The sequence below is a fragment of the Mus caroli genome, chromosome 7, assembly GCF_900094665.2.
Source record: "Mus caroli chromosome 7, CAROLI_EIJ_v1.1, whole genome shotgun sequence".
Classification (NCBI taxonomy): Eukaryota; Metazoa; Chordata; class Mammalia; order Rodentia; family Muridae; genus Mus; species Mus caroli.
Genome location: NC_034576.1, coordinates 127,566,127 through 127,593,362, shown reverse-complemented (window position 1 = coordinate 127,593,362; position 27,236 = coordinate 127,566,127). Strand labels below are relative to the sequence as shown.

The window sequence follows — 27,236 nt, the reverse complement described above, 5'->3', positions numbered from 1 at the left end:
TCTTCCAGGCTTTTTGCAGATACCACGGGCTCATCTCAAAAGTGGCCTCCTTCAAGCCTCCCTAAGTGACCTGTCTCTGTCTTTCCTTCTGAACATCATATTCAAGTTCTCTGCTGGCCTGGCAGGTTGCCACACCCCAAATCCCCTGCCTAAGATGTGGGGCCTACTGATGTTAATGCCTTGCCACATTCAGCAACACTTAGCAGCCAGTGTCACGCCCTCTGCGTGCTAAGGAGCATCCAACACCTCTAGCACTCTGCCTACAGGAGAGGGACAGAGGAGGACCCCTCCCCTGAGCAGGCACACATGGGCACAAGCTGTGGTAGCAGGAAGGTAAGGATGAGGGATGGAGTAGTCACAGCTCTGCCCCATTCCCAAGTCATTCCCTTAAACCAACTGCTGGGGCCTTGTCTCCCCACTCCCCCAAGCCCCTGCCTGCACATTTCAGCTGTCGTGCACTGTGGGCTCGGCGTGTGCGTAGTAAAGGAAACCTGACAAGATAAAGACTCTTTATTGACATAAAGCTCCATGTGACCTGTCCTGTCCTCCTGACTAGGTGTCACAACAGTGGGGACGTGAGCAGACAGTGCTGAGCCCGGTCCCATCTTCCAGAACACGGTCAGACCGAAGCCTGCCATCTGCCATCCCTACCACCTGACCACCAACCGGAACCAGCCCCACAGTTCCCTCGTGGTATCGCCTTGACTGCCAGTTATCGTGCCCGTTGGGCCCTGCCACCCGGCAGCTGTGTTTGTTTATCTTCCACATCCCAGGAGTCCTGGCTTCTGGTCATATGTGGGTAACTGGCAGTGACTTTGGGCAATCAAGTTTGTGTCCTTGTTGCTTTCTACAACTGAGCGGAGGACAGCAGGCTCTGCCTTTAGTCCCAGTCCTGGCTGTTCAATGAATGGCCTCTGTGGGGCAATACCTGCCCTCTCTCAAAATTTCCACTAATTTTTAGGGCCTCCCATGCCACTGCCAGGCCATCTGTGAGTTTCTAGGCCCAGCTTCCAGCTGGGAGCATCCAGCAGCTATGGCAGGACCGCTGAGAGCCTTGAGTGACAGGTCTATTCGGGGGACAAAATGGGACTGAGTAGGTAGGACAACATCAGCTAGGAAAGCCCAGGACTTAGGAATGTCAGCACTGCTGTGGGACCAAGCACAGTGAGCCCCTGCATCCCTTGGGAGGGAGGAGAGCCCAGGCCAGTGGAAGAGGAGACAGCCAGGCTCCGAGTGTCCAGGGTCAGGCCAAGTTTACATCTTCAATTCACCATTCTCTGGATTTCTGGGAAACCTGCCAGCTGGGCTGTCTCCCAGGAAGTACTTCCCTGGCTTGGAGGAACCCTGGCCTCAGCACAGACCTCGGCAACAACAGCACACTCACTCACCTAAGAAACAGCAATGCCCAGGGTGCCCACAGGCACCTCGGTCGTCTGGCTGGGAACAAGAGAGTGACCAGGGCCCTTGCCCTCCCCTGACAAGTTTGAGGGTGTCTTGGGTGCTGACATGAGGTTGGCTTCTGGTGGCATTCCCTCAGGACAGCTTTCCAAGGCCCCCGAGAGGCTCCCCAGGGATGGTGATCTGTCATCGTAGCAGCAGCCACAGCCAGGGCTAGCAACGATGGGACTCTGGCCACCTTCCTCCTGGCTGTGGTGTTGCTTCAGGTGGCCACACAAGTGGCAGGTGAGGGACGAGTACACAATACCAAAGCCCAGGTCATCCCCAAAGGGCTTGGGCACCTGATCTGCAGGAGGAGGGGCCTTCAGCCAGTCACCTCCTTTGAGCCCCAGCTCTAGGCCAAGGCATTCTGGAGGGCTTTTGGGTGGGTCTGAGTTCAGAGGACTGGGTGACAGCTCCGTGTCTAGTCCGAAAGTAAATAAGGGCACGGAGCTAGGGGACTGGTTAGGAACAGGATTCTTGAAGGGCTTGTAGCCTCCATGCCCACCGTCAGTCCCCGCTGCTGCTGTGTCCGTGTGGATGCCATTGCTGCTGAGCAGGCTCGAGAAGGCCTTGTAACCGGGGTCTCCAGAAGGCCTGATACCAGGCACCCCAGGATCCTGGGCGGCACCCTGCTTCACTGCCTGCACAAACTCCCGGTAGCCACTGGCAGGGGCTGGGGTGGAGCCAGCAGCTGCCCCATGCTGCAGGACACTCATGTGAAGGATCTGCTCCCAGCTCTCCACTGGCTGCATTGGTGGCCCTGAAGAATGGGGGTCAGCCGGGCTTGGAGGGTCCTCTTCTTCCAGATGATCAGCCTGCTGCTGCTCTGGAGCCAGCTCTCCAGGATTTGGGGCCGGGCTACAGCAGTCACTAAAACTCCGGTAGGCAGGATTGTCTGCAAGGACAAGTGGGACCTGCGTGCAAGCCAGAGTAGGTGCACTCTGGGCTGGGCTGCCTGAAAGAGGGCCTGGGTGTGAAGGCTGCTCTGTGACCTGGCATGTGGCCTCCTCACTGGGCCCCATGGGGAAGCAGGCCCAGGACACAGAAGCCTGCCCACATCCTGAAGGCAGAGGGGAGCATGACTCCGCCAAGGCTGACTGGCCAAGGCCCCCATTCTCAGCCTCCAACAAGTCAGAAAACAGGTTCTCAGTGAGCCGAGCCATGATGTCTGCCTGGCTCTCCTGGAAGCCGCAGCCTCCGCTGTTCTCAGGTGACGTGCTCAGGTCCTCTTTGACCGTCTCACATTCTTCCTCCTCCACACTCTGTACTGGGGCCTCAAACAACTCCATACAGTGCACCGCACTGACACTAACATTCTCTGGCCAGAGGACGGTCCTGCTGACCTCCATGGGACACCAGCCTGCCTTTCCAGGACTCTGGAGAGACTTGGTTGGGGCAGCCTTCGGGAATTCTGCCTTCTTCTTGACTCTGTGCTTCAGCAAGCAGGGCAGCAGCTTGTCTAGACAAGTTTTCCAGTGCCTGCAGAGGTCAAGCTGAGGGTTAAGTTTTGCCACATTTAAAAAACTATTCATCCTTTAGAATCCCACACAGAATCCCCCTGTATTGATATTGGGGTGTTATAGACCTGGTTCTGACTTTTAAAATCAACACTTAGCCTGTTCTTGCTGCAGAATGGAGACTCAGCCACCCATGATTGCCCCCTTTTCCCTCCTTGGGGCCAGGAAGAGAGAAGGCAATTGTGTGGGGGGGGGGGGCAGGGAAGGGGAATTGATTGCCACTAGCCGAATAACTATCACATTCTCACACAAACCCACAAAAACTATGACCCAAGTTCAAGTTCAGATACATACGGGTACTTGGTTGACTCCTGGCTTCGGGTCTGCTTATCCCAGAGGGGCACCTAAAATAGACAGCCAATCAGTGGGGGTGGGGGGTGCCAGCACAACCCAGTTACTCAGTGTTTTCACAGACAGCAACCATGCCTAGAGAGCTGAGACCCACACAGGCCCCACAGAGCTCTGGGAGTCTCAGCCTCTGCCCTCCCTGCCCCCGCCCCACACCAGTGAAAGGGCATCAGAGATAGCAAATGCCCTCAGACGCTCCAGCTTGCCAGTGCCATCTTTGACTCTCTGATCTGGCCACAGGACTTCACTGTGACTAGCAGAACATGGCAGAAATAATACCAAGCCCACACAGATGTGGGCATGGGCTTTGTTACCACCCGTGCACTACACTGCTTACCCCTGGCCATTTGCTCCTCGCACCCACCCACCCTACCCATGGCTGGGAGTCACACTGTGCAACACCTGTACCCTCTTACCTGTGCATCCTGAATGATGATGGCCACCAAGGGACTGCGTGCTGGGGTGGGAATCTGGTCCCACCATACCTTCTTAATCCTGAGGGTGGAAAGGAAGTAGGTTGGTCTCTGAATGTACAGTGGCCAAGGTGCTCTTCCAAGTGTCCTGGCTGTCACTCCTCCCAGGGCACGAAGGCCACACTGATCTCATTTTGGATATGCAACAATCTTGGACCTAACCGTCCATCACCACCACCATTCTGAATGGGGAGAGGAGCCCAGGAAGAGCCTGATGCTGGCAGGGCTGCTTGACAGATCCACACTATGGCAGTCTCTGAGGAGGCTGCCCTGGCCCCCGGGCACAAGCAAAGCCTCAAGCTATACAGCAAGGATCCTGCTCCCTCAAAAGTCCCTTCTTAGGAGCAGGAGGATCATTTGACCATGCTGGCTTTAACAGGCTTGAGAGGTCAGGGGCCATGCGGAAGCAGGTATTTCCTTTCCTCCTGGGCTGACTGGCCCCTATGGCTTTCACTCTTCCATCTTCCCATAGTATTTTCTGAGCATCACGGTACTAGGACCACAGGGACTAAGCCAGAAAAACAGCCAGTGGAGAAGCCCCTGTGGGTCGCCTTCAAGAGAAACAAGAAGCAAATGCAGGCATGATCATGTGACACTCATTCACCACCACAAGTGCTGATGAGCAAAAACCACAGCCAGGGTTGGTGACCGGAAATCATCCCTGCCACTCAGGAGACAGGGCAGGAAGGGTCAAAGTGCCAGGCCTTCCTGAGCTGAGGAGAGTTGGAGACCAGCGTAGGTAACTTGGCAAGACCCTGTCTCCAAGCAAAAGTAAGCAGGAGGCTAGAGTGGAGCTCAGAGATAGGGTGGCATGTGTAAGACCCTGGGTTCCAAAACAATTAAAAAACAAACAAGAAGACCACAATGTATAAGAGAGGAAGGTAGGAGAGAGAAGCAGGGTTGGGGGTTGCAGGGAACAGCCCAGAAAAGGTGAAGGGGCAGAACGTTTAGGGTGGGGACATGGCTAAGACTCCATGGAAGAACATGCCATGTGCCTTTGAGAACTGCAGGCTGCGGGGTGCAGGGGCATCACATGGAAGAAGGGAAGGGCAACAGGACACAGAGAAACTCTGCATCAGAACAGCAGTGCCTAGCCCCGGGTGACTGACGAGGTTATGAGTGGCAAGCCACGGAGAGGAGAGGAGAGGCTCTGGCATTTCCGGCACTTAGCCAGGCGGCGGGTACCGGGTACCTGCACAGCCCTGATTCGAAGTGATTTCTAATCTCACTTCTCAAAGAACATGGCTCTGGGTCTGAGACTCCAAGGTAGAACTCACCAGAAGTGAATCTTCCCCCTCTACCGGCTCTGCCCAGATTCCTCTGGAGGTCTTGTTCTCATGGTCACTCTGAGCCCACAGAGGAGTCCAGGTAGCTGACCAGCCACCTGCCAGCAAGCGCCACTGCCGGGTCTCACTCAAACCCTACCATATTCACAGCATCTGCTCCTACCACACACCCAGTGCCGGGACCATACCATGGGCATTGAGAGGGACAGAGCTACCATCTCCTCTATGTCCCAAACAACCCCTCCCTAGCCCCAAGCCAGCTCCTCTCCAGAGCAGCCGCCATTACTGCCCCCCAACCTGGCTCTCTTTACTCCAGAGCACAGCCACTGTGGAGAAGCCTCCAGCCACAGGCTGCCCTGCCCTGCCCTTTGCGGCAGACTTCCAGGCTTTTCTCAGCCAGCACAGTGACTGTGACCTCTGAGAGCACTGCTGAAGGGCCAGCCAGAGACACCAGCCAAAGCAGGAACTCACTTGGTAACGCTGAAGTAACAGAACAGGCAAAACAACGGGATGCAGAGGCAGGAGATGGTGACCCCCAGTGGGAGGCGCTGTATCAGGGGCAGCTGGAAGTCTGCAAGGAGAAAAACAGTCATGAACGGGGAGGCCGCCCTGTGTCATGTGCAGTCCGCGTCCACACTGGGAGTTCCCCTAGGACCCTTGGTTACCTGGCTACAGATAGCCCTCCCACCTGTCTCCCCAACTCTCCCCCTTACACACCAAGTCCTTATCACACCCATCCCTGTCACTGTCCTCACTGGCCCTGATCCAAGTCCAGATCACAACAGCGTGAAGCTGCCTTGCTTGTTTTCCCAAAGCTCAGAGGTCAAGTGCCCTGGAGGACTCGAGTTCAAAGCCAGCCTCTACTAGGTCCTTGCTGAGTGACCCAAGGCCAGTTGGTTGCTCCCCTGGGGTTCTCCTCTGTTCAGCAGGGCTAGAAATGGGCTTTTCTCACAGGCTAAGAGGGCCGCGTGGTTTAAAAGATCACACATTCAATGCAAGCACTGGAATCTCTTCCTTGTTCACGGCCACTGAGATTTCTCTGACGTCATCCTCTCCCACCCGCTCCTCCACCCCTGCCCTCTGCCTCCTTTCCTTCCTGGCATTTGCTTTTATCTGGAGCTAACTGGTTTCTTTGTTTTCATGTGTGTGTTTTAATCGATTTTTAATCTTTTGTTCGAGATGGCGTATGTCAGGATCTGAGGAGCAAGGGCATGTGTGAGACACACACACACACACGCGCGAGTGTAATCCGTTTCTGTGTGTGTGTGTGTCCACCTAGCCTTTCACACTGCTTCAGATGCTCTGTTTTCACCGTCTGCACAGGCTAGCCGGCCACCAGCTTCTCCTAATTGCTCCATCAGGATTACGTATGTGTGCTACTGCGCAAGGCTTTTACGTGGGCTCTGGGGATTTAAACTCCGGGCCTCATGGCACTGACCCATCTCCTGCGTTTCTGCTTTTGACACGCCAGCTACACTGCTCCAGGATTCCCGTGAGCTCTCCTCACCACTGCAGCCCCCAAGGTCACTCAGTCACAGATTTTCATTACTTGCTGAAAAAAACAATGTGCGCTGTACATCACGCCTGCTCTGGACAAGCCCTTCTCCTCCTCAGCGGTACCACCGAGTCAACCTCACATAACCTTTCCCAGTCCTGACTATCCAGCTACTGCATGCTGTATAGAAAGAAGACTCAGTCAGTCTGTGGCCCTGAACAGTGACAACCACAGAAATCGTGGGTCTGTGTGTTAGTGCAGCCCTCGGATCACCACACCACAGCCACAGGGATGTATAGTTAGAGGCATCCTAGAACCGAAAACGCCGAGGTCAGCCAGAGGGAATTTCTGATCAGAGAATATACACGGCTGTAGAGATCCTCACAGCCTAAGACCCTGATACTCACGGTTGTACCACGTGATGCTAGGACTCCACTCACTCCAAGTGCCAGTGAGTTTCTGGAATCTGACCCTCACACGCGCCGTATAGTAGACTCCTGACGTCAGGATGTTGATCGGGAAGCTCAGCCTGGGTTCCTTGTAGGTCACATTATAGACTATGAACTGAAGGAAGACAGGGACATATGAATACAGAGCTGGCAGGCACGTGTGTCGGTTCCCAGCCTGGCTGCTGCCCTGGGTACTCCCTCAGTGCTGGAAATGGGATCATTCCCACATCCCTGCCACTGCTAAGGGGAGAGTGAGATGGAGGTTGTCAGCCCTCCCCTGACTTCTCCAATGACTGGTAGCAACTATTATCTGGACAAGTGGGTTAAGCTGGGTTTGAACATATCATAAAGTAAGACTACGCTGTGTGAGATTGAGTAAGTGACCTCAGAGGGGTCACTCTGGTTTCCGGTCACCCCAGCAGAGGGAATGCTAGGAAGGAGGGGGAGGAAGACAAGCATAGCAGGAAATGACCTCTGCCTGTTTCTAAAGCAGGGACCAGGCAGCCACTATCGGCACCTGCCTTCGTCTATCTGATGACACCTGCTGTGTAGAAATTATTTTTGGGGGCGGGGGGAAGGAAGGTAGAAGGATTTTGTTTGTTATTGTTGTTGTTTGAAAGGGTCTATGTAACCCAGGCTAGTCAAGAACTTCCCATCCCCCTGCCTCAATCTCTTGAGAGCTGTGATTATAGGCATGGGCCACTAAACCCAGCTCAACTCTACTCCTATCTATGCACTTACGACGGGTCGCCATGAACAACACACAATAGCAAATGTGACCAAGAGTGAGCCCAGTCTGAAGTGACTACTCTGCTACCTGTCTCATGTGTCCTTGGCTGGGAAGCAGGTGTGGCCCAAAAGCCCCCTTTCTGAGTTAAGATGGCAGGGATGCGTCTTCTTCCTGAGGCTGTGGTCTGGATTCAGACTGTTCCCTCAGGTCCATGTGGTAAAGGCCTGCTTCCTAGAGTGGAGCTACTGTGAAATGGCGGAACCTAGTGTGTGGGCAGGGAGTCAGGGGAATGTTCTCAGGGAATATTGCGAAAGTGGACATATGCTCGTGTGTGTCTGTGTGTCTGTCTGTCTGTGTCTGCTTCCTGGCCACCATGAGCTGAGCAGCTCTGCTCCACCACGCTTCTGCCACAATGCTTGGCCTCAACACCACGCCCAGAGTAATGGGGCCATAAGACCACAGACTGATGATCTCTAGGAAACCAGGCATTTAAGCAGACATTTCCTCCTACTGCTGATTTTTCTCGGCACTTTATCTAAGCTACAGAACACTGGCCAACACAACTACACACTGCAAATTCAGGGCCAGGAAGGGGACGGACATGCCTGGGGCAGAGCCTGGCCGAGAGTAAGCTTTCTAGTTCACTATACCCCCTCCCAAGCACCCTACTCCAAAGACGGAGCATCCTTCCCAGCCTGTGCCCAGGCAAGGGCAGGGATCTGTGGCGCAAACTCACTTCTGCAGGGTTGTCCTCTCTGGAGATGTTGACCATGGAGATGATGTCTTTGAACACTAAGTAGTTCGATGGGTACAGGTTATTCCAGGTCAGCAGCCATTCGTCGGACACATTGGTGTGGAGTGTGAGGTTGTCTGGAGCTAGGGGCTTCACTGGGGAGGAAGGATGCCTGGGTGAGGGGCTTGATCCCTGAGATCTGTTTTGCTTTGATGTCCCTATTAACAACTTCACCTCCTTGAACACCTGACCCTCCTTCCTAGACTCCTGAATGCTGGGATTCCAGGAGTGTGCCGACTCACCAGGCTCATCACTTCTGAGGCAATCATACCCATGAGACCATGACAGCAGAGTGTATGTTAAGGTCAGTGTGACAATGACTTTAAACTCATTCATGGGTTAATTCTAGTATCTTGTAGGTGCCCAGTGGCCTGAGCAGCAGTTCTAACCACAGACCGAAAACCATGAGCTCTTGTCTCAGATATGTGGTCTTCAATTCTGCCTCTGGCACTGAGAAGCTTCGTGACCTGAGGCAAACTGCTTGCCTTCTCTGATCTACAAAATAAGAATAATCCGTTTCTTTTGGAAACTGATGTTCAGATGAGGAATGCGATTTGCCCTTGGTCACAGAGCAGCAAATTCTTGCTTTCAATTCCTGTTATTACTACACTTGCATTGAGATTTGGCTCAGTGGTAGAGCATTTGCCTAGCATCTGGGGAGTCCTGGGTTCCGTCCTCAAGAATACAAACAAACAAACAAAAACACAAAACAAAGCTATGTGGAGCAAGTTTGTGGTAGAGACCAGTGCAGGGACTCCAGGTAGAGTAAGGGCATATGACAAACCAGCAGCTGACCTGCAGTCAGTGTGTACCCCACCTCCCGCACTGGAGCACCCAGACAGGTCTTACCATTACCACTGGGACTGAAGGAGCCCTGCCACAGCTGTCTGTGCTCAGCCCACAGTTCCATCTGGTATCTGTCTGATCGGACCGGCCTATTCATTTCCATGTGGCACACACACACGGTGCTGGCGCTGTTCCTCGGGATGCATGTGAGGTTTCTGCAGACATAGAAACTCTGTTACAGAACCACTACCCATAGTTACCGACTCCCCTGGTACCCCCACAACTTCCCAGGTTACCCCCAACCTGACAGGAAGACCAAAGCAATCAGGACCACGAGAGGAAATGACTTGGTTAGCATCTCGCTGGCCACAGACCTTGCCTACTTCATTCTGGACACTGCCATTCTGGCTGTGGTTCTCAGACCCATGACTTAGTTCACCCCAGGATCGAGCATTAAGTAATTCATGGTGTCCCAGCATCCCTTGGTTTACAGGGGACTGTGATAAGCCCTAGCACACTTCCCCCACAGGCTCCTGCCCTGTACACATCAGGATATAATTTTGCCAAAGGACCACTTAGACAGGCCACCCACATCTCACAGACAACACCAAGGGCCAAAGCTCCATTTCTATAAAATGCCAGATAGGAAGCTGAAGGCTTTGAAGAAAATATAGTTTCTGTCTACAACAAACTGCGGATGTAGCTCCAAAGCAGCCATAGACAAGACATAAATGAATGCAATGGTGTATGCTAATAAAATGTTATTCATAAAAGCGGTAGTCTGCCTGCTGTGGTTGGGCACATCTTTTATTCCAGTACAGGCAGAGGTAGGCAGATCTCTGTGAGTGTGAGCCCAGTCTGGTCTACATAGCATGTTCCAAGACAACCAGGGCTACGTAGAGAGACCTTATCTCAAAAAACAAAACAACACACACACACACACACACACACACACACAACAAGTAGTGGCCAATTGACTTGAGGTCCACAATTTGTCAGTGCCTGGTCTGTGCCAATGTGCAAAAGCCCTGCTCACTTGTCTTGAGGCAATAGGAGGATGGAGGACCACCCCACAGGCATTAGGGCAGTGTCTGTACATCTCCGGATGCTCCTGAGCACTGGATCTGCAGACTTGGTTTTGCCCTAGGCACAGTACTCACAGAGCACCTAGATGCCAGGGAATGCCCCAGAGCAACCCCTGGACGCCAACCTGGCACCTTCACCACAAATTCCACACAGTCTTGTCTCATGGTTGAGCATGCTCAGGGGTCACCGGTCAAATGGTCGCATGGTTCTCCCTGTCTAACACGTGGATCCTGAGGATTAAACTCAAGCCCTCAGATACATGCCTTTATTGTCTGAGTCATCTTGCCAACTGTATTTGTGATTTCTTTGAGACAGGATGTAGCTCTAGCCCTGGATAACTTTAGGTGCAAAAGTTAGAGAAATGCTGATCCAGTCCAACATTGAAACCATAGGACACAGGGACAGTGATCCAGAGTCTTAGAGTGTCCTCCGTATCCTGGGGGTGGGGGTGGTGAGGGGTTGGAGGGCTGGTAACAGAACGCAGGGTCATCCATCAGACAAACACTCCACCACTGAGCTGCACCCGCAGGCCTTTCACTTTTTTGTTTTGAGACAGAATCTCATTAAATTGCCCAGGTAGGCCTTGAACTCATGATCCTCCTACCTCACCATCTGCACCACCAAGCTCCAAGTTCTGCTCAACTGTAGTATCTCATAGTATCTCACTGGATACATTATCCCAGACCTGGCTCCGCCTCAGACACCACTCAGTAAGCTGCCACAAGCATACAGCACAACATAGACTGGCGTTCACCTGGAATAGCAAAGGCCTGGACAGACCTTGGGGTGCTACCTCCCTACCCCACTTACTCAGAGAACTCGAAGTTCATCAGCCTGTAGTGCAGGCGGAGCTGAGAACTGCAGTCCACAGTGCTATCCAGGAACCACTCACACGTGGAAGTGCGGATGTAGTCAGAGAAGCAGGTGGGCTCACCCAGGACCTTGATGCTCCCTGCAGAGACAGAATGGACAGATCAGTGGTGTCATGGCCAGGGGCTCCCACCACTAAGGTTAGAGCGAGGCTAGTGCATCAGGATCATGACACACATGCCTGCACACGCACACACCTACCTAGGTGCCACTCTCCCTCAGAAGTACCACGTTAAAGCACAGGGAGGAAGGGGTGGTGTCCTATAGTGTTGTCCACCACCCCCAACTCCCATATCTCCTTCCCTACCCCACTTCCCCACTGAGGCAAGAGATTGACCCTGCAATCTGTATGGCTCAGGCTCAGGCTCAGGCTCTGACCCTTTGGTACCCAAGAGGCTCAGCCAATGGAAGAGCAGGAAAGAGGGAAGTAGGAGGGGACAGACACTTACCCATTAGCTCCCTGCCAGGAATTCAGATGTGGTGTGTGTGTGTGTGTGTGTGTGTGTGTGTGTGTGTGTGTGTGTAACAGCCAGTGACTGTGGGGCCCTCAAGAGCCTTTTGACCCAAGCCCTACATGGCCACTGTCCAGACAAAGTCACAATACACATGCCAGCGGGTGTGGTCCACCATGCAGGAAGTATTCATACAGCAAACAAAATTCTAACCTCCTGAACCTCCTGGGCTTTCCTGTCATACAGAATAATCCGCCCTTGTCTGGGCTTGGGGTAGAATTTGTGTGTCCATTTGTTTTTTTACAGAATCTCCATAGTTACCTCAGGGAGGCCTCAGACTCAGTATGTAGCCCAGGTTGGTCTCAAACTCACAATCCTCCTGCCTCAGTCTCCCAAGTGCTAGGCTGACAGGTGTAAGCCACACCTGGCCACATGGATGAGAAACCTTCTAGTCAATTCCCACGTGTCTTCATGCTGACCTTCTAGATTGATCTAGAAACTCTTTCTCTTTCCAGATCTCTGAGCGACCCTGGCCTTCACTCAATTCCTCTGATCAGACTCTCTGCAAGGTCTTCTGACTCAGTGACCCTTTGACCCGTCCTCCCAACCCATGCCAGGCAGGCCCTCCCTGGGGGCCTCACCAAGAACACACCGCAGACACCACTGTCCCTGTGCACCCTGCTTTAAAGCGCAATGCCCTCTCCCTCTCCACCCCGTCCCCCAAGCCTCCCTTACTTAGTCCTGAGCTGCGTTTTCCCACCATCTTTTGATAACCTTTGTTATATAACTCAAATTATTTTCTACTCAATTCCCGGACAGCCCCAATTTCCAATTTGAATTAGTGTCAATGAAAATAACTTAGTCATGGTGACTTGTCATCAGCGGCTTCCGCACCCCTCCCCTCCAATTCCCACAAGGGCTTTGTTCTATTCCGTGAGGACTGCAGGACCTTGACATGTCATTAGTGGTTGATGAATGAATGAGTGACTTACCAGATCCAGTCACCAACAGCAAAATCAGACAGCCCACAGAGGTCAGGAACTTGTTGCAAAGCCGCCCCATTGGGGACACAAAAGGTGCCTGCAGAAAGAAGAGTGGGCAGATGCTGATCCGGGGTCTGCGGGGTCCACTTCATTTGTGGCATGGCCTCCCTCCCCCATGTCTCTGTGCCCTCTGCACACAGAGCACGAGAGCATACCTCTATTCGCCTGACCCAGGAGAGCTGTGGCATACATTCATAACTTTCTCAAGTTCAAATCCTGGCTCCCTCCCGTACCAGCTGTGAACCTGAGCAAGCTGTACCCAGGGCCTCAGTTTCCCTGTCTGCTAAGTGGCCATCCACTGACAGCCCCATCTTAGAGGTTCTGGAAGCATAAATGAACACACAAATTCAGCAGGCTTGCCTGGTATGTTCCAGGTACTGGGTTCCAACCCCCCAGCATTCGGGAGGAAGAGGCTCAAAGCAGAAGAAAAGAAACTGGGAGGGAGGATGGGAGAGAGAGAAGCCCTGCAAACGGGGAGCTGTGTGCCACTCTATGAACAGCAGTGGGTCAGTCCCCAGTGACCTCTGCAGCAATGGGTCAGTCCCAAGTGCCCCCCCAAAGCAATGGGTCAGTCCTCAGTGCCCCACCCCGAAGCAGTGGGTCAATCCCCAGTGACCATTGCAGCAATGGGTCAGACCCCAGTACCCCCCTGCAGCAATGGGTCAGTCCTCAGTGACCCACCCCGAAGCAGTGGGTCAATCCCCAGTGACTGTTGCAGCAATGGGTCAGACCCCAGTACCCCCCCTGCAGCAATGGGTCAGTCCTCAGTGACCCCCCCCTGCAGTGGGTCAGTCCTCAGTCCCCCCTCCCCTCATTATCTGGAGGCTGTATCTAAATGGGTCAGTCCCAGACCCATTTTGCCCCTGAGCAGCTGTGTGCCTACAGCTGGGTTCTTCCGTCTCTGGAGTTCTGCCTCCTTCTGCTGCGTGGACCTGTCTGTCAGGCTGGGCCTGGCAGAGCTGCAGAGAGGAAGTAATGCCCAAGGTGGACACCTAGTCATACATGCATCCAGTTCCAGCCACCAGTGTCTCATGCCATCAACAATCCTGCAGTGTCAGAATACCTGGCTCACTGGCACAAGGTCCTGGGCTCCCTCTCCAGCAACTTCAAAAGAAAAGCACGTTCAAACCCCGAGTCCTAGGTTACAGGAACAAGACCAGCAGGCCCCAGAACCAGCAAGCACGCAGATCTAAAATCAGAAGCCAGGTCCCTCTGCTTATCCTCAGCTTCGAGAAGTCCAGCCAGAACCTAACAATGAAATAAAATGAGCCATGAAAATAACCCTTGTACCTGTCAACTTCAAATGTCAACAGCCTGTGTGACGCACTGAAGCCTGGCTAAGCTGTGGGAAGGCCAATAAAGGGCTTCGAGCCTCTTGCCCTCTTGTTTCTCTCTTGGTTTCTTGCCTTCTTGCCCCCACTCTGTCCCCTCCCTCCTTCCCCCCTCCCCATTCCCTTCCCCCTCTCTCTTCACGTGCTCATGGCCAGCCTCTACCCCTCTACTTCTCTTCTCTCTCTCTATCTGCCTCTACTACCTTCTTATCTTCCTTCCCCATGCCCTTAATAAACTCTATTCTATACTAGAAAGAAAGAAAGAAAGAAAGAAAGAAAGAAAGAAAGAAAGAAAGAAAGAAAGAAAGANAGANAGNNAGGGAGGGAGGGAGGGAGGGAGGGAGGGAGGAAGGAAGGAAGGAAGGAAGGAAGGAAGGAAGGAAGGAAGGAAGGAAGGAAGAGGTGGCTGATGGCAGAGCAATTGTTTAGGAACAGTGATGGTCTTCATGGTCCTATTAACAGAATCCAAGCCCCAGGACCAGGGGGTGACAGCACCCAAGTGGAACCTGGCATCTCTTGGAGAACATTCTGGTGGCCTGATGTCCCGGAGGACTTCTGCCCTCTGGCAATCCTCACTGGCACTGCTATTAACTCCATGCTAAGTTTTCTTCTTATCATCTCCCCCTCTTTCCCTTCCCACCACTTAACCCAGCTTTATCAAGGAGGTACAGTCAGTTCCCTCATCTTCAGATGAAGGGACAAAGGCACAGGGAGGTTGAGTGACTTGCCGGAGGTTGCACAGCTGTATAGGTGGCCCTGGGATTTGAATTTGTTCTCATGATGGAGCCCCTGACTTCTAGAAGCCCAAATCCTTACTGTCTGAAGGGTCACGGACTCATGTGAGCATGGGTGCAAGCCCTGGTGAGCAAGGCAGAGACACTTTGTTTTCCATTCCATTTTAGGGGTCCTCTGACCCCCAGGTGTGGACACAGTAGCAAAGGCCCCTCCTATAGGGAATGACATCCATCAAGGGTCTTTAATAGGCTCAGTTTTGAAAACTCATTCTGGAGCTGCAAGATGTCTTGGGCAGCTGATGTGGACTGGGCCACCCTCCACACACTGGCTGGAGTCATTCCTACAAGAGGAACGAGGCCAGGTACCATCACTTCCCTCAACCAGCCAGACCACACCAGCTCCACCCGGGGCCACGTACCTCCGGCTCCTCAGAGCAGCTTAGCTAACAGAATCATGTCCAGGCACCTGCAACAGGGGGGTGTTAAGGGACTCTGTACACACTGCTCTTAAAATCATATGTTAGAAATGGGTGCTTGGGCCATGAGGGTAGGCAGGAGGCCCAAGACTGCTGGTGAAGGGGTCACACGGGCTCCTTTGCTGAGGGATGTCCTTGGTCTCTACTGTGTCCCACATGCCTGAAGCCTAGATATGAGCAAGTCTCTAAGGAAATGGAGATGCCAGGAGTGACCTGAGAACCAATAGGGCCAGTATCCTGCCCGTAACTCTCTACAAATGTGTAAGAAAGCAACACAGGGAGGAACTAAGGAGACTGCTCAGTGGGGAAAGCACTTGCTACATAGTTATAAGGACTCAGTCCATGTCTGGTACAGGGAGGTGGGGGCAGCAGTGGGGAGGAGCTGGGTGGAAATCTCCTCCCTGGAGCTGAGGGAGTCCTCTCTATTTCTCTATTGTTTTTAAAACTGAGTTAAGTCCTCAATTATTTGGAAATAAAATTAAATTGAAAGAGAAAGAAAAAACAAACAAATTCCAAGTCCCCTGTGATGTCGCCTCTGGGACTCCACTCACCCTCCCGAGGCCCCACAAGCCTCCAGGGCACCATCTCCCTTCTCATTGACAGCCCCAAAACACTCCAGTGAGCCACATCTGGCCCTCATCATGGGCTGAGGGTTCTCCTGGTCCTGTTACCAGAGCAATCACCCCTGCCTCAGCTGGGCACAGCCTCCACCCTGACTCAGGAGCTAAACAAAAATGTCTCTGGCTCCAGCACTGGTGGCGGAGAGAGAGAGACACTAGGAAAAGAACAAAGAACGGGGCTGAGGACATGGCTCGATGGTAAAGCTCTTGCTGGAACTTAGGGCCCTAAGTTCCATCCCCAGCCATGCAAAGGGAAAGAATAAAAACAAGAAGACCAGAAGAAGCAACCAACATACAAATGGCTACTAGTGTTAATACACAAAGATCCTACAAGCCCGTGTGCCACTGCTTTGAGAAAAAGAAGCAAAGTGTACGAATGGTTTAACAAAGAAGTTGGGACAGAAGGAAGACATGGAACCCCTTAGGACGCTCCTGGTTTAAGAAATGGAAGTGTAAGTGATAACCTGTGCCCAAGCATGGCGGTAAATGCCCTTAATCCCAGCATCTCGGGGGTGGAGGCAGGGGGATTCTACATTCAAGGCCAGCCAGCATAACACAGTGAGACTCTTAATGCCTCCCTGAAGAAGGCACTGGTCATTTAAATCATGCATTTGTCACCAGAGCTAAGGGTCTGTTCTCATGAGCCTTAGCCTTAAGAAGCCAGGTTCGTGTCTGCCCTCATCATTACTTTGTCCCTAGTGCCCAGAACACGGCCTGGTATATTATGGAGTGGGTGTTCAGTAACCATCTGTTACAGGGTGAGCGGTGAAAATTAGCCAAGAACAAATTCAACAATCTAAGCACGGACCTTTGGCCGAGCCTCTGCCTACACAGCTGTACGTGACAGCAACTGCTACCCTGGCTTAACTCGCAGATGCCCTACGAGGCAGGCACCTTTCCACAGACAAGGACACTGAAGCACAGAATTGGAAGGATGCCTGCTGTGGTCCCAGGGCTAGGATGGGACCCAATAATCTGTGGACTTGACCACTGTGCTGCTTCTTGAAATGCTCTCTAAACACAGGGCAAATGGAAATATGACAAGCTGTACGTGCAGAGGGAGAAAGGTCAAGGGTCAACAGGGTGTGGTCACTTCTGAATCGATGGACCCTAGATTCCAGCCTAAGTAGGCCTGCAACTTCCTTCCGACTTCAAGACAGCTGGGCTGGGCTGGCTGGGAGCCAAGGACACATTGCTCTTAGGCAGCAGCCACTGGGGTTTCCAGAAATGGTGGCCACGTCAACAGCCCCAGCTCAGATAGGGAGGCAGGGCAGGCCAGGGAAGGGCTGGCACAGCCTACTCCTATAGTGGAGCGAGAAGCCCATAGATGTCCCCTGCCTTCCTGTGCACCCTTTCTTGTCACAAGTACTTCAAAGCACCTACTGTGTGCCACCTCTCACAGCTGTAAATACTTCTGTTCACATCCTTTCTTGCTCTTTTTTTTCTCTAGTACAGGGGGCTGAGCCCAAGGTCCGGTGCATGCTAAGCAAGCAATCTCAGCTAAGGCCCAGTCACGTGGATGTGTGTATGCATTGTTTTGAGACAGGGCCTTACTACATGACTGAGTCTGGCTTTGAAGTTCATTTTGTAACCCAGGCAAGGCTTAAAATTGGGATCCTCTGTCTCACTCTTGAGGGGCTACAGACACGCACCACCAGCTGGCTACACGCCTTGATTCTTTTAACAAGTGCCCGAGGGAGACAAGAAGATACTGGAGAGTTTGAAGTCAACATGAGATTTTAGGGATGATGCTATAGCCGGCTGATGCTGTGTAGGATCTAGGAGTCAGAGATGAATGTCAGACCAGGTAGCAGGCCACTGCACAGGGCCAGCAAAAGGCTCCAAGGCTTGCTCACACTAGAGTAAAGGGAGAATGGGGGACAAAGGATTGAGGCCCTCCCCATCGGGAATCACTAACACAAAGGCTGGCTGTGGTGGCACAGGGCTTCGGCCCCAGCCTCAGAAGCAGAAGCAGGCAGATTGCTGTGAGCCAAGTCAGCTCTCTGTGAAGGCAGCACAATTCCACGCCCGTGATGCAGTCTGAAAACTCTCAAGGAGGCCAGGAGGGAAGGGGACTGACCCACTAGGCAGTAGGGAGGGCCTGGCATGCTTCCTGTCTGCAGCTGAGTGCTTGGCTGGGCTGAGATGCGGGTGTGGTTGGCAATAACAGAGAGGTTGGCAGGTCCAGGTGGCAGCACCATCTACCAGTCTGGAGAGACTGGGGCTGTCTGGGGGCAATAGGGAGCCACTGAGGACTCTAAAGAAGTGGAAGAAGCAGGCCCTGTTGGAACTGGAGAAAGAGCAGGGCTCTGCAGACCTGATGTCTGGTGCAGAGATGAGTGTCCTCAGGCACCCTGCCACTGAAGAGCCACAGGAATGGCATGAACTGTGGACACTATTCCAAGGCCCCAGGGGCGATGTTCTAGTGGCTTGGAGACAGTTGAGCTTGCTTGAGAGAGAGGCTAAAGCCCAGGAGGCTGTGCGATGCCTAGAGCCTCTTCAGAAGGGACAGGGGTATCCTGGGCTCCCTTTGTGGGCCAGGGCTCCAAGCCCCTGAAAAGGAAAACCATCGTGGAGACAAAGTTACCAAATGCAAGTGTTACTTGACACTTGAGAACACACAAGGCCGCAGTGCCCTCAGGGAGGCCTTCAGGTAGTTCCATGGGATCCCTGAAGCCCAGCCTAGGGAAAATTCTGGAAGCCCAAGAGAGCATCCAGGTCCAGCTCCTCTCAACACCCACTCTGGCTGATTATCCCTGCATAGCCCTTTCCTCGTGAACTCCGGTGGTACCTCTGTGCTACACTGGCCCTGTTGCACGGCAGCCCACAGCAGCCAGGACGACCGCTGCATCACCGCTGCATCACCTTGTCTGGACATCTGAAGTGGGGATGAAGGGTTTCCATGGAGACACGTTGATGCATGATGCCCCGTCCTCTCCTAGAACTTTCTGTCTCTGTCCTACAGTAAGGCTCTGGGCAGAGGCCAGCGAGCTGTGATCAAGCATCACTGTGGTCATTACTTACTGTTCCAGAATCAGGATGCAAGGCTCCTGAACACTAATTAAATACTATCTAGTGTGGACTGGACTCCACCAGGCTCCTGCCAGAGATCTGCAGGAGCCAGCACCATCGTTTCTGCATGTACCCAGTTCTCCCACCTCTCAAGAGATGGGGACAGCTTCCCTCCTTCTTAGGGACCCCCTGAACCCTGACACCAATGGAGAAGATTGTCAATATAGGTGTATCAGCCCCATTTTAGAGATGGAGCAACCTGGCCCAGAGAGGTTCTGAACCCGACTAAAGATGCACAGTGAGTTGGTGACTGCTGTGGCTGAGATCTGAACCCAGGCCTTGGATTGTGTAATTCTTGGTCTGAGGCCTGGCAGAGAGGTTCAGGGAGTGGTTGAACCAAGGTTCAGACTCTTCCATTGTCTTCATAGCCTTCAACAGGAAACTTGTCTAGTGGTGACTGGGACTTTCTGCCCCTCCCTGACACCCACAGCAGGCAACACTGGGTGCCAGCTGCAGACAAATGTAGTGAGGGCAAGGGGCACTCATCTACTTTCTTCCTGTTGTCTCGACCCTGTATTGTTGTGAGCCTTGGCAGTGAGGGCCTCCCAAGTGGGCAGGGACCCCAGAGTACCTAAGATATAGGTCACGACTCTTGGAAAAAGTGCAGCACCACCTCGATAGCCCAAGACCTGCAGGCTGAGGTCCTCCTCTCAAAATGCAATTTCCTTCTCTGGGAAGTGGGAACAGATTTCCTTGTCTCAGTGGGCAGTTCCAAGAAAACAAGGAAACGGACCATGGTCTGGGATAGGGTTCACAGAGCAGTGAGAAAGGCTTGCTTCTATCCACTGAGAAAAGTCTAAGATAAAAAAAAAAAAAACCCACCAAAACCACAAGGATACACAAGGATAGTTACCATGACAGCAGGAATAAGTCTCAGGGGTTCAAGCTTCCTTCCCACTGTGAAACATGGGCTTAGAAGCACGGGATCTCCAATTCCACGGCACACAGCCTAGGATGGGGCATGAATCTCAGGGTGAGCAGTCAGGACCATGTTCTGGGGAGATGGGGTGGCCTGCTGTGGAGGTGCAGGCTGCATTACTAGCCAGGGTTTTGTTTGCAGGGAGCTGACAAAAAGGCCATTGGGGTGGGGGTGCCCTGAAGCTAGCCATGAGGCCAGCCTGAGACAAGAGTTCAAGGCCAGCCTAAACCCCACGGTTAGAGTTATATCATAGAAATGGGCAAAATGAAAAACAACACATGATTCTCCAGGAAGGTCAGCCTACAAAGCCCACAGAGCAAGGTGCTTGGCCTGTGGGGTCCCTAAGTCCCTTTAGTGTCGCCTAGGTCCCTCAAGCATTTACACAGGCCTCTTACACTCCACAGTCACCCCACCATGCCTGAGAATCCCAGGCTCCCAATGCTGACCTAAGAGACTGCCTGCTGAGAACAGCAGTAGGCTCTATCCATCTGTAAACAGCCTTGCCTAGCCTGTGCCTGACTTTATGCCCGACAATAAAGAAATAACTAATAAATAATTAAATTAAGCTTGTGGTCCCCACGTGGATGCCATCATTAGCTGGTATCCAGTGGGTAGGAACAGACCTGAGATGCTAGGAGACCCCAGAAAGAGGAAAAGAACAGCAGAAGGGGTCCCCACTCCAGAACTGGCCCCACCGGGGAAAGTCCATCCTCTTTGTTCCTATGGCTACTACCACGGCCCAATACTGGGTACCATGGTGATGGGATGGGAGGTGGGTTGGAGATGCTTCCTCACCTGTTCATCAAGGAGCCAGAGAAGATTCTAGAATGTCTACAGCCCTCACTACCATCTTCCACGATGGACAGATGAAGAGCCAAACAGTTGTCCTTGTCAGCCTACATTCCCCTGTCACCCAGGTCCCCACGTACACCTTGGGCAGACCAGCTTGCTGGGTCACCTACACTGTCTCCTTCACTTCCCATTCTCCTTCCCCAGCTCAGACCTCCTCACCACTGCTGCTCCACCGCCCTGGGCGAGTCCACTCCCACATCAGTCTACCTTCCACAGTCTCACCAGCCCTTTCCCTCCCACTCGCTGAGCTTTGCTAGTTCTGTGCTAATTCTCCACGGAAGGTCCCTCAGGGTCCATGTCTCATATCCACACAGGAGGAGGCAGCCAGACTGGAGTCATATGCTGTCTCATAACATTCAATCTGGCCAGGTGCTTTCCCACTATCGGGCCTTGGCCTGTGTCAGCCTCACTGCCTGCAATACCAGCCAAGAAGCTTACGCCTGAGGAGGGACACATGTATGACGCCTGCAATGCCTGACTTCTTCAGTATCGCATTTACTTTCCTATAACGCTAGGGACCCAACCCAGGCCTATTAGCACACACTGGAGGCAAGTGCTCTACCACAGAGCTACATCCCCACCACAGGCAGGCAGGGCAAGCCGTAGCCCACTGTATGACCAGCAAAGCAACATGCTCAGAATCCTGGTTCCTGAGCAGAATGCAGTGCTAGTCTGCTGGAAGCAAACTGCCACGAAGTCACCAGGGGAAAAGCAAGTGTGACTGGCAGAGAATAGGGCAGTTCAAGTGTGACAGGGAGGAACTCAGGTGGATTCACATAGAGGGAGGGGAGGTGACAGCCAAAGTCTGTTGTGCCTGCTGGCTGTGCGTCTCACTACTCGGCTTCAAAATCTAGGACAAGACCCAGAGACACCAAAGGAGAGCGTTGAGTCGGGGTGTCTGTGTGGGGGTGGGGCAGAGCCCACACAAACAGAAAGCAGCTGGTGAGTTAGAGGGCTCACACCGACAGCTGAATTTTCTCTCAATAGAAAACACACGTTTTAAAAACACAGGCTTATTTGCTACATCATCCATATTGGCCTTGAACTCAGGCTCCTCCTGCCTCAGCCTACCAAGTTCTAGGATTACAGGTATATGTGGTGAACTTTAACTGCATATATCATTGGTGCTTGAGATGCAAACATGAGGACTAAAGTTTGGGCCCCAGGACCCATGTGAAGGCTGGGTGGATGTAGTAACCCACCCATAATCCCAACACGAGGAGAGCAGAGACAGAGGATCCCCAAGTCAGGCCAGGTAGAGAGATTAAACTCTGGGGGATAAGCCTGACTGTGCATACAAGGTGGATTTGCACATGCATGTTTGCATACACACACACACACACACCTTTCAAATACATCAGAACAAACATCCAGGAAAACCAAAACAATTGTTAAACTCTTTTTGAAAGGGCAATAAATTTTCTACCACTGAGATAGAAGCCACATGTGCCTACCACAACAGCCTGAACAGCCAGAGTTAGAATCCAGCAACAGAGATAACAGAAAATTCCACCCACCTCAAAACCCTTCAAAACCACATACCACTTCCAAAAGCTCCTGCAGCAGACACAAGAAATGAGCAAATCTCTGGCAGTGACAGATCAATGGCCAGCTCAGACTTAGCCAAAAGTACACTGGAAAACAAGAACGACTGAAAACAACTGTAACCCCAACCAAGACATTTCAGATGGGAAGACACACTGAAGAGAGAGACGGCAGGCTTCAGATCAACCACTGCCAAAGGCTCTCACAAACTACGACTACGAAAGGCATGAGATACGATGCACTCCAGAATGATACAAGGAGGTGTGAAAGTCTCCTTCAGTTCTAACAGGACCCCAATCAAGTCAAGTCTGAAGACAGACTGAACTCAGAAGCCACTAAAGGTAGAGGGGATGCCTAGAATAACTGTAGCTGAATAGCCTGAATTGGAAGACTAGAGTGGAGGGACAGTCAGTACCTCCTAGGGGGCTGAACTAAAGCCAGGAGCTTGAGGTCCCTGGAAAGCCAGTCTCAGAGATCATCCCCAGAGTGAGCACACAGTAGGACCTTGTTTTCCCAGAGGCAAGTGGGCAAGAGACTGGGGCTCTGTGGTTGAGAGCCGTGGCCCTTGCTCTCCTCCTCCCATGGTCTCACTTCCTCTTTTAAAAAGGCAGACACCCCTCTGGCTACTCCAGGAAACCTCAGGCAGCCCAAGTTCTCCAAAATGGACCTGTGAACAATGCTTCCCGGATCCAACCAAGACACTCTGGTTCTTTTAAACATTCCTCTTCAGTCGGGGAGCTTGGGCAGAAATGAAGCATGTGGGCTCATGGGTGAGTGGTGTCAGAGTGTCACGTGGCTGGTCTCTACACTAGTCTGTTTTCTTCCTTGGGGACAGGAGCTCAACCCAACCAACGCTTGGGTCCTTATGTACTTGACCCTCCTCTCCTCCCTTCAGACCTTCCTTACTCTCTGGAACTGCGAGGAAGGGGTTCACCTAACAGTAACCTGCAAACTGACTGCATGGGAAGTCCTGGTTACTGGGCAGAGCACAATCAAGTAAAGAGGTGACCTTGTGGTAGCTCACCGTGTGACCTAATTTCATTCTTTATAACCAGTGGTGAAGATGGGAGGCTTGACATGTGACCCTAAATAAGTGACTGAACTTCTATGTCACTTCATCCAGAAAACTTGAGTGTCTTACAGCCCTTGCCTCCCAGGGCTTAAACAAACTAAGATAATACAGGTGTCAGCCCCCACCCCCACCCCTGACTTCTACTCCTGCCCCTTCCTGCTCCCTCAGTCCCAACCAACCCCACTGCTTCCTTGATGTGGGTAAAACACAAGGAGCCTGTTCCCTGCCCAGAGCCTTTGTATCTGCTCTCTCTACTTGGGGTCTCAACTCCAAGGCTAAGTCCTTGGAGTCACCTCCCCCTCAGGACTTCCTGAGGGGGAGGGGGAGTCTTTACTGCTGTGTCACTCAGGGTTTTGACTCCGGCCTATTGGTTGGCGCCCAACACACATGAGTATTGCCCTTCATTCTATAACTACTTCTGGGGACTGGAGGTCCTCAATCCCAGAGCCCCCCACCTTCCCACTAACCTCATGAAACTGAAGTCCCTCAGCTGGGCCCCCAACTTTAAGCTTTGCCATCTCCAAGAGGCAGTGGGCCCCAGAGGCAGTGTGAGTCACTGGTGGCAGCACTTAGAACTGCTTGATATCAGCGCTTCTTAGAAAGACTGTGCTCAAGAGACTGGGCACGCAGGCTGTGGGGAGCCCTGTGTCATCACCCCAAGAGGCTCCTGCTGACCTTTGTTCCTCCCCTGCCTGGTCCTGTCGCTGACCAGTAGTGCCTGTGAGACCCCAGAAGGTTAGATACACTATCTTACCTCACTGTATGGGATGCGACGCATGACCCATCAGGGTTGGCATCACCCTTCAACCAGCAGCAAGGGTGGTCTACAGCATGACCCCTGGCTACTCTTCGGGACAGTGGAGGATGGCTGTGAATCTGGTGTGAGAGTCTCTTCCTCTAAGGGAGTCCGAACTGCAAGGACTCTGTCAAACACCTCATCTCTCAACACCCCCTGATACAGCACCTGGCGCTCCACATCCCTCAGAGCCAAGAAGCGCTAGGGGCAGCTTGGAAAAGCAATGCCATCCTAAGTGGGAGGAGACAATCAACTGCCTTGCCTGTCCATGAGCAATGGTTTAGAAAAGCCATTTCATGAACATTTTCATCCCAGATACCTCTGACAAACGGAAGGTGTGGGGATGTGGAGTGATTTTCTTGAGATCACACAGATCCAAACACAGATCTGACCTCCTGCCCCCCATCTTCAGTTCTAGCCCCATTCCCTGCCTCTGGCTCTGAGAAACAGAACAACGGACTCTGATCCATGCTGGGTGTCTGAATCTGGGTCACCGTGAGTCTGTGCCCACCCAAGTAAGCCTCATGAAGCTGGGAATCCAGCCATACACAGCTAGGCTGGTCTCAGAGGCTCAACCTGAGGAATACCCAACAGTGTCCTGTCACGGCAGGCACACTCACGGTGGTGCCCCTGCCTCTGTCAGTCTCTGATGAAGGACCCCTAGCAAGGTCACTGCACACATCCCTGGTGGTCAGTATTCTCATTTTGCCAAATGAATCCTTGGGGTTACGTAACCATAAAGATTTCTTCACTTAACAATCCTTTGTGCCTGCCGTCCCCAGGTGTAGCTTTGAATAGAGCCCCAATGGACCCTCACCACAAGGCTCCAGTGTTGGAAGAACCTTACGACAGAGACTGAGCATAGAACACACAAGGAACAAATCAAGCCTTTGCTTGGTCAGGAGCTCTGGCTTTCAACCTCCACGCCTCAGTTGCCATGTGGGCCTCCTATGCCATGGGGACTGTGACAAGCTCCTTTCTACACATGCCAAGTGTGAGTGTGTACCCTAGTTAGGTCCCAGCCCCAGCCCCAAAAGGCAGAAAAGTGGGGTGTGGCATGCCATGGGTGAATGCAAGCATTCTCTTCTTTCATCCCCGATTGTGGCAGTCATTGTGCCTGCCTCAGGGACAGTCTCCCTGGCCACCTGGCCCTCCTCAGTCTGGGATGGCGCTGTATTAAGACCCCAGCACAGCCCAAATACTGCAAATCCTCAGATGGTCACAACCTTGCCCAATTACCAGTGTGTGGTCATTTGGGCGACTCACTTGGGTTTCCCATCCCTACCCTGAAGATCCAGGAGCAGGGCCAGGACTAAGAATCCTTCCTGTGACTTCCCTGAGCCTCACAGCAAGGAATTCAGGGGCTCCTGCAGCGCTGTCTCCCTTTCCACATATCTAGCCCCTCTTATGTCAGCTAGGTGGCACACGGAGCCGTCCCACCTTCTAGTTTTTGCCCATGCTATACCCACAGTTCAGCATGGCTTCTCTTGTCTCTGATTCTCGACCTGCCAAAGTGTTCTCCCACACCCCAAACTGACTCAGGAGCTGCACTGCCCAAGGAAGACGTGCCCTGCTTGCCCATTACACTCCCTGCCTTGTGTGTCTATCCCTCAGTCAGAGAGCACAGCCTAAAACAGCAAGCAGAGCCCAGACGAGCGGGGGAACACACACACAGTGGTCACCTCCGGTCTCTGCCTCAATGTCCCCTTAAGCGGTCATGACTCCCCTGGCTGATTCCTAGAGGCCTTACCAGGACTGTGGAATCCCATTACTCTCTTCTGGCCAAACATATTCTCAAGTCTCAGTTTCCCCATAAGACTTTAGGATGGGACAAATGTCCCAGCAAATGCCCCCAGACTCTCAAAAGACCACCTGTAGAAGGAAGGCCACAGTGAGCCTCACACCTCCCAAAGGGCTGGAGAAGGGTAGGACCCAGGAGTGCTGGCTTGGGGGCAGACTGAACCACAGACTAGCTGGCTTATACAACATCCAGTTTGCCACAATAAATAGTAAGGTTCCTGGGTTACTGAACCGGAACCTGGGAGGAGCCTGGTAGTCCGGGCTTCTACACAAAGATCCCTAGGACGTCTTTGTGGGGACCGGACGGCCGAGGCTCCTTGAGTTCTAGCATGTGAGTTGTCCACTTGCTTGACCCGCGCCCGAAGGCAGCCGACCCTGGCTGAGCGAGGAGCCCAGCAGCCCCATGCCCACCCCAGGTTCCGAGGGTTCTGGTTCCAGCCCAGATCAGTTCTGTAGCCACCACTGGCCGGTCCCCAGGCTTCCCCACCGCCCGTTCCTACCTGCGAGTTCAGGCTCCACGCGCTGCGCGGGGCTTTCCTGCGAGAAAGACCTCGCCCCGCTTCCTACGCCGCCTGGTGTCCCTTATTTACATGCGACGCCCCACCCCATGCATGCCCCGCCCCTCACCCGGGCTCATTTTCACCCGCAGTCCACGGGACTTTGCCTGATCGCTGGCTTATTTGCATGCCCCACCCCATGCGTCCGCAGCTGTCCAGGGCTCCAGCTTTTAAGTCCCAGGACTGCGGGACTCGAATCTTTGCCCTTTCCCTAGGCTTGTGTTTGCGGCTGTTGCTCATTTTCCCAATGTTTACCCAGCGCCTGTGCCAGAGAAATTAGGAAGCAAAACAACTCATCAATTAAGAGCGAGTGCCTCCTGCTAGGTTCAGGCACTCCAAGCTGCTGCTCCCAAGAGGGAGTCATGTGCAACTGTCCCTTTTCAGATGAAGAAGTTGAGGCATGGATCTGTTAGGAAACTTGCTTAAGGCCTGCAAGTCTGAGAGTGCAAGATCTATCCCTAGAAACAACGCAAAAGTGAAAAGACAGAACTGGCATCACGAAGTTGTTCTCTTGCCCACAGCAGCGCAACAGTGACCAGCCTTGCCTTTGCTAGCTAAGCCATCCCATGGGCTTGCCATCCTGTTTTGGGCATTATGGATTGGTTTGGCTTAGTTTTTTTCTTCTTGTGACAGGATCTTGCTATACAGCTTTGGCTGTCATATTGTAGCACAGTCTGAACTTGAAGTCACAGTA

The 27,236-nt window shown here is 52.8% G+C and overlaps 1 protein-coding gene across 4 annotated transcripts; it reads right to left on the bottom strand.

Moving 5' to 3' along the window:
• Nucleotides 1-495: 495 nt before the first annotated feature.
• Nucleotides 496-26,563, bottom strand: Il4r (interleukin 4 receptor). Of its 4 annotated transcripts, none has more exons than XM_021168696.2 (11): nucleotides 26,486-26,563; nucleotides 13,832-14,016; nucleotides 12,718-12,805; nucleotides 11,214-11,355; nucleotides 9,381-9,532; nucleotides 8,475-8,626; nucleotides 6,967-7,123; nucleotides 5,536-5,635; nucleotides 3,722-3,800; nucleotides 3,252-3,301; nucleotides 496-2,919 (listed from the first exon to the last, which is right to left on the bottom strand). In XM_021168696.2, exons 3-11 carry the CDS (start codon nucleotides 12,785-12,787, stop codon nucleotides 1,389-1,391), a joined length of 2,433 nt encoding a protein of 810 aa, XP_021024355.1. In that variant the 5' UTR covers nucleotides 12,788-12,805; nucleotides 13,832-14,016; nucleotides 26,486-26,563; the 3' UTR covers nucleotides 496-1,388. The 4 variants fall into 4 exon arrangements, with proteins under 4 accessions (XP_021024355.1, XP_029335478.1, XP_021024357.1 ...); XM_029479618.1 differs by lacking the exon at nucleotides 26,486-26,563 and adding an exon at nucleotides 19,855-20,404; XM_021168698.2 differs by lacking the exon at nucleotides 13,832-14,016 and having other exon boundaries at nucleotides 26,486-26,554.
• Nucleotides 26,564-27,236: the final 673 nt, after the last annotated feature.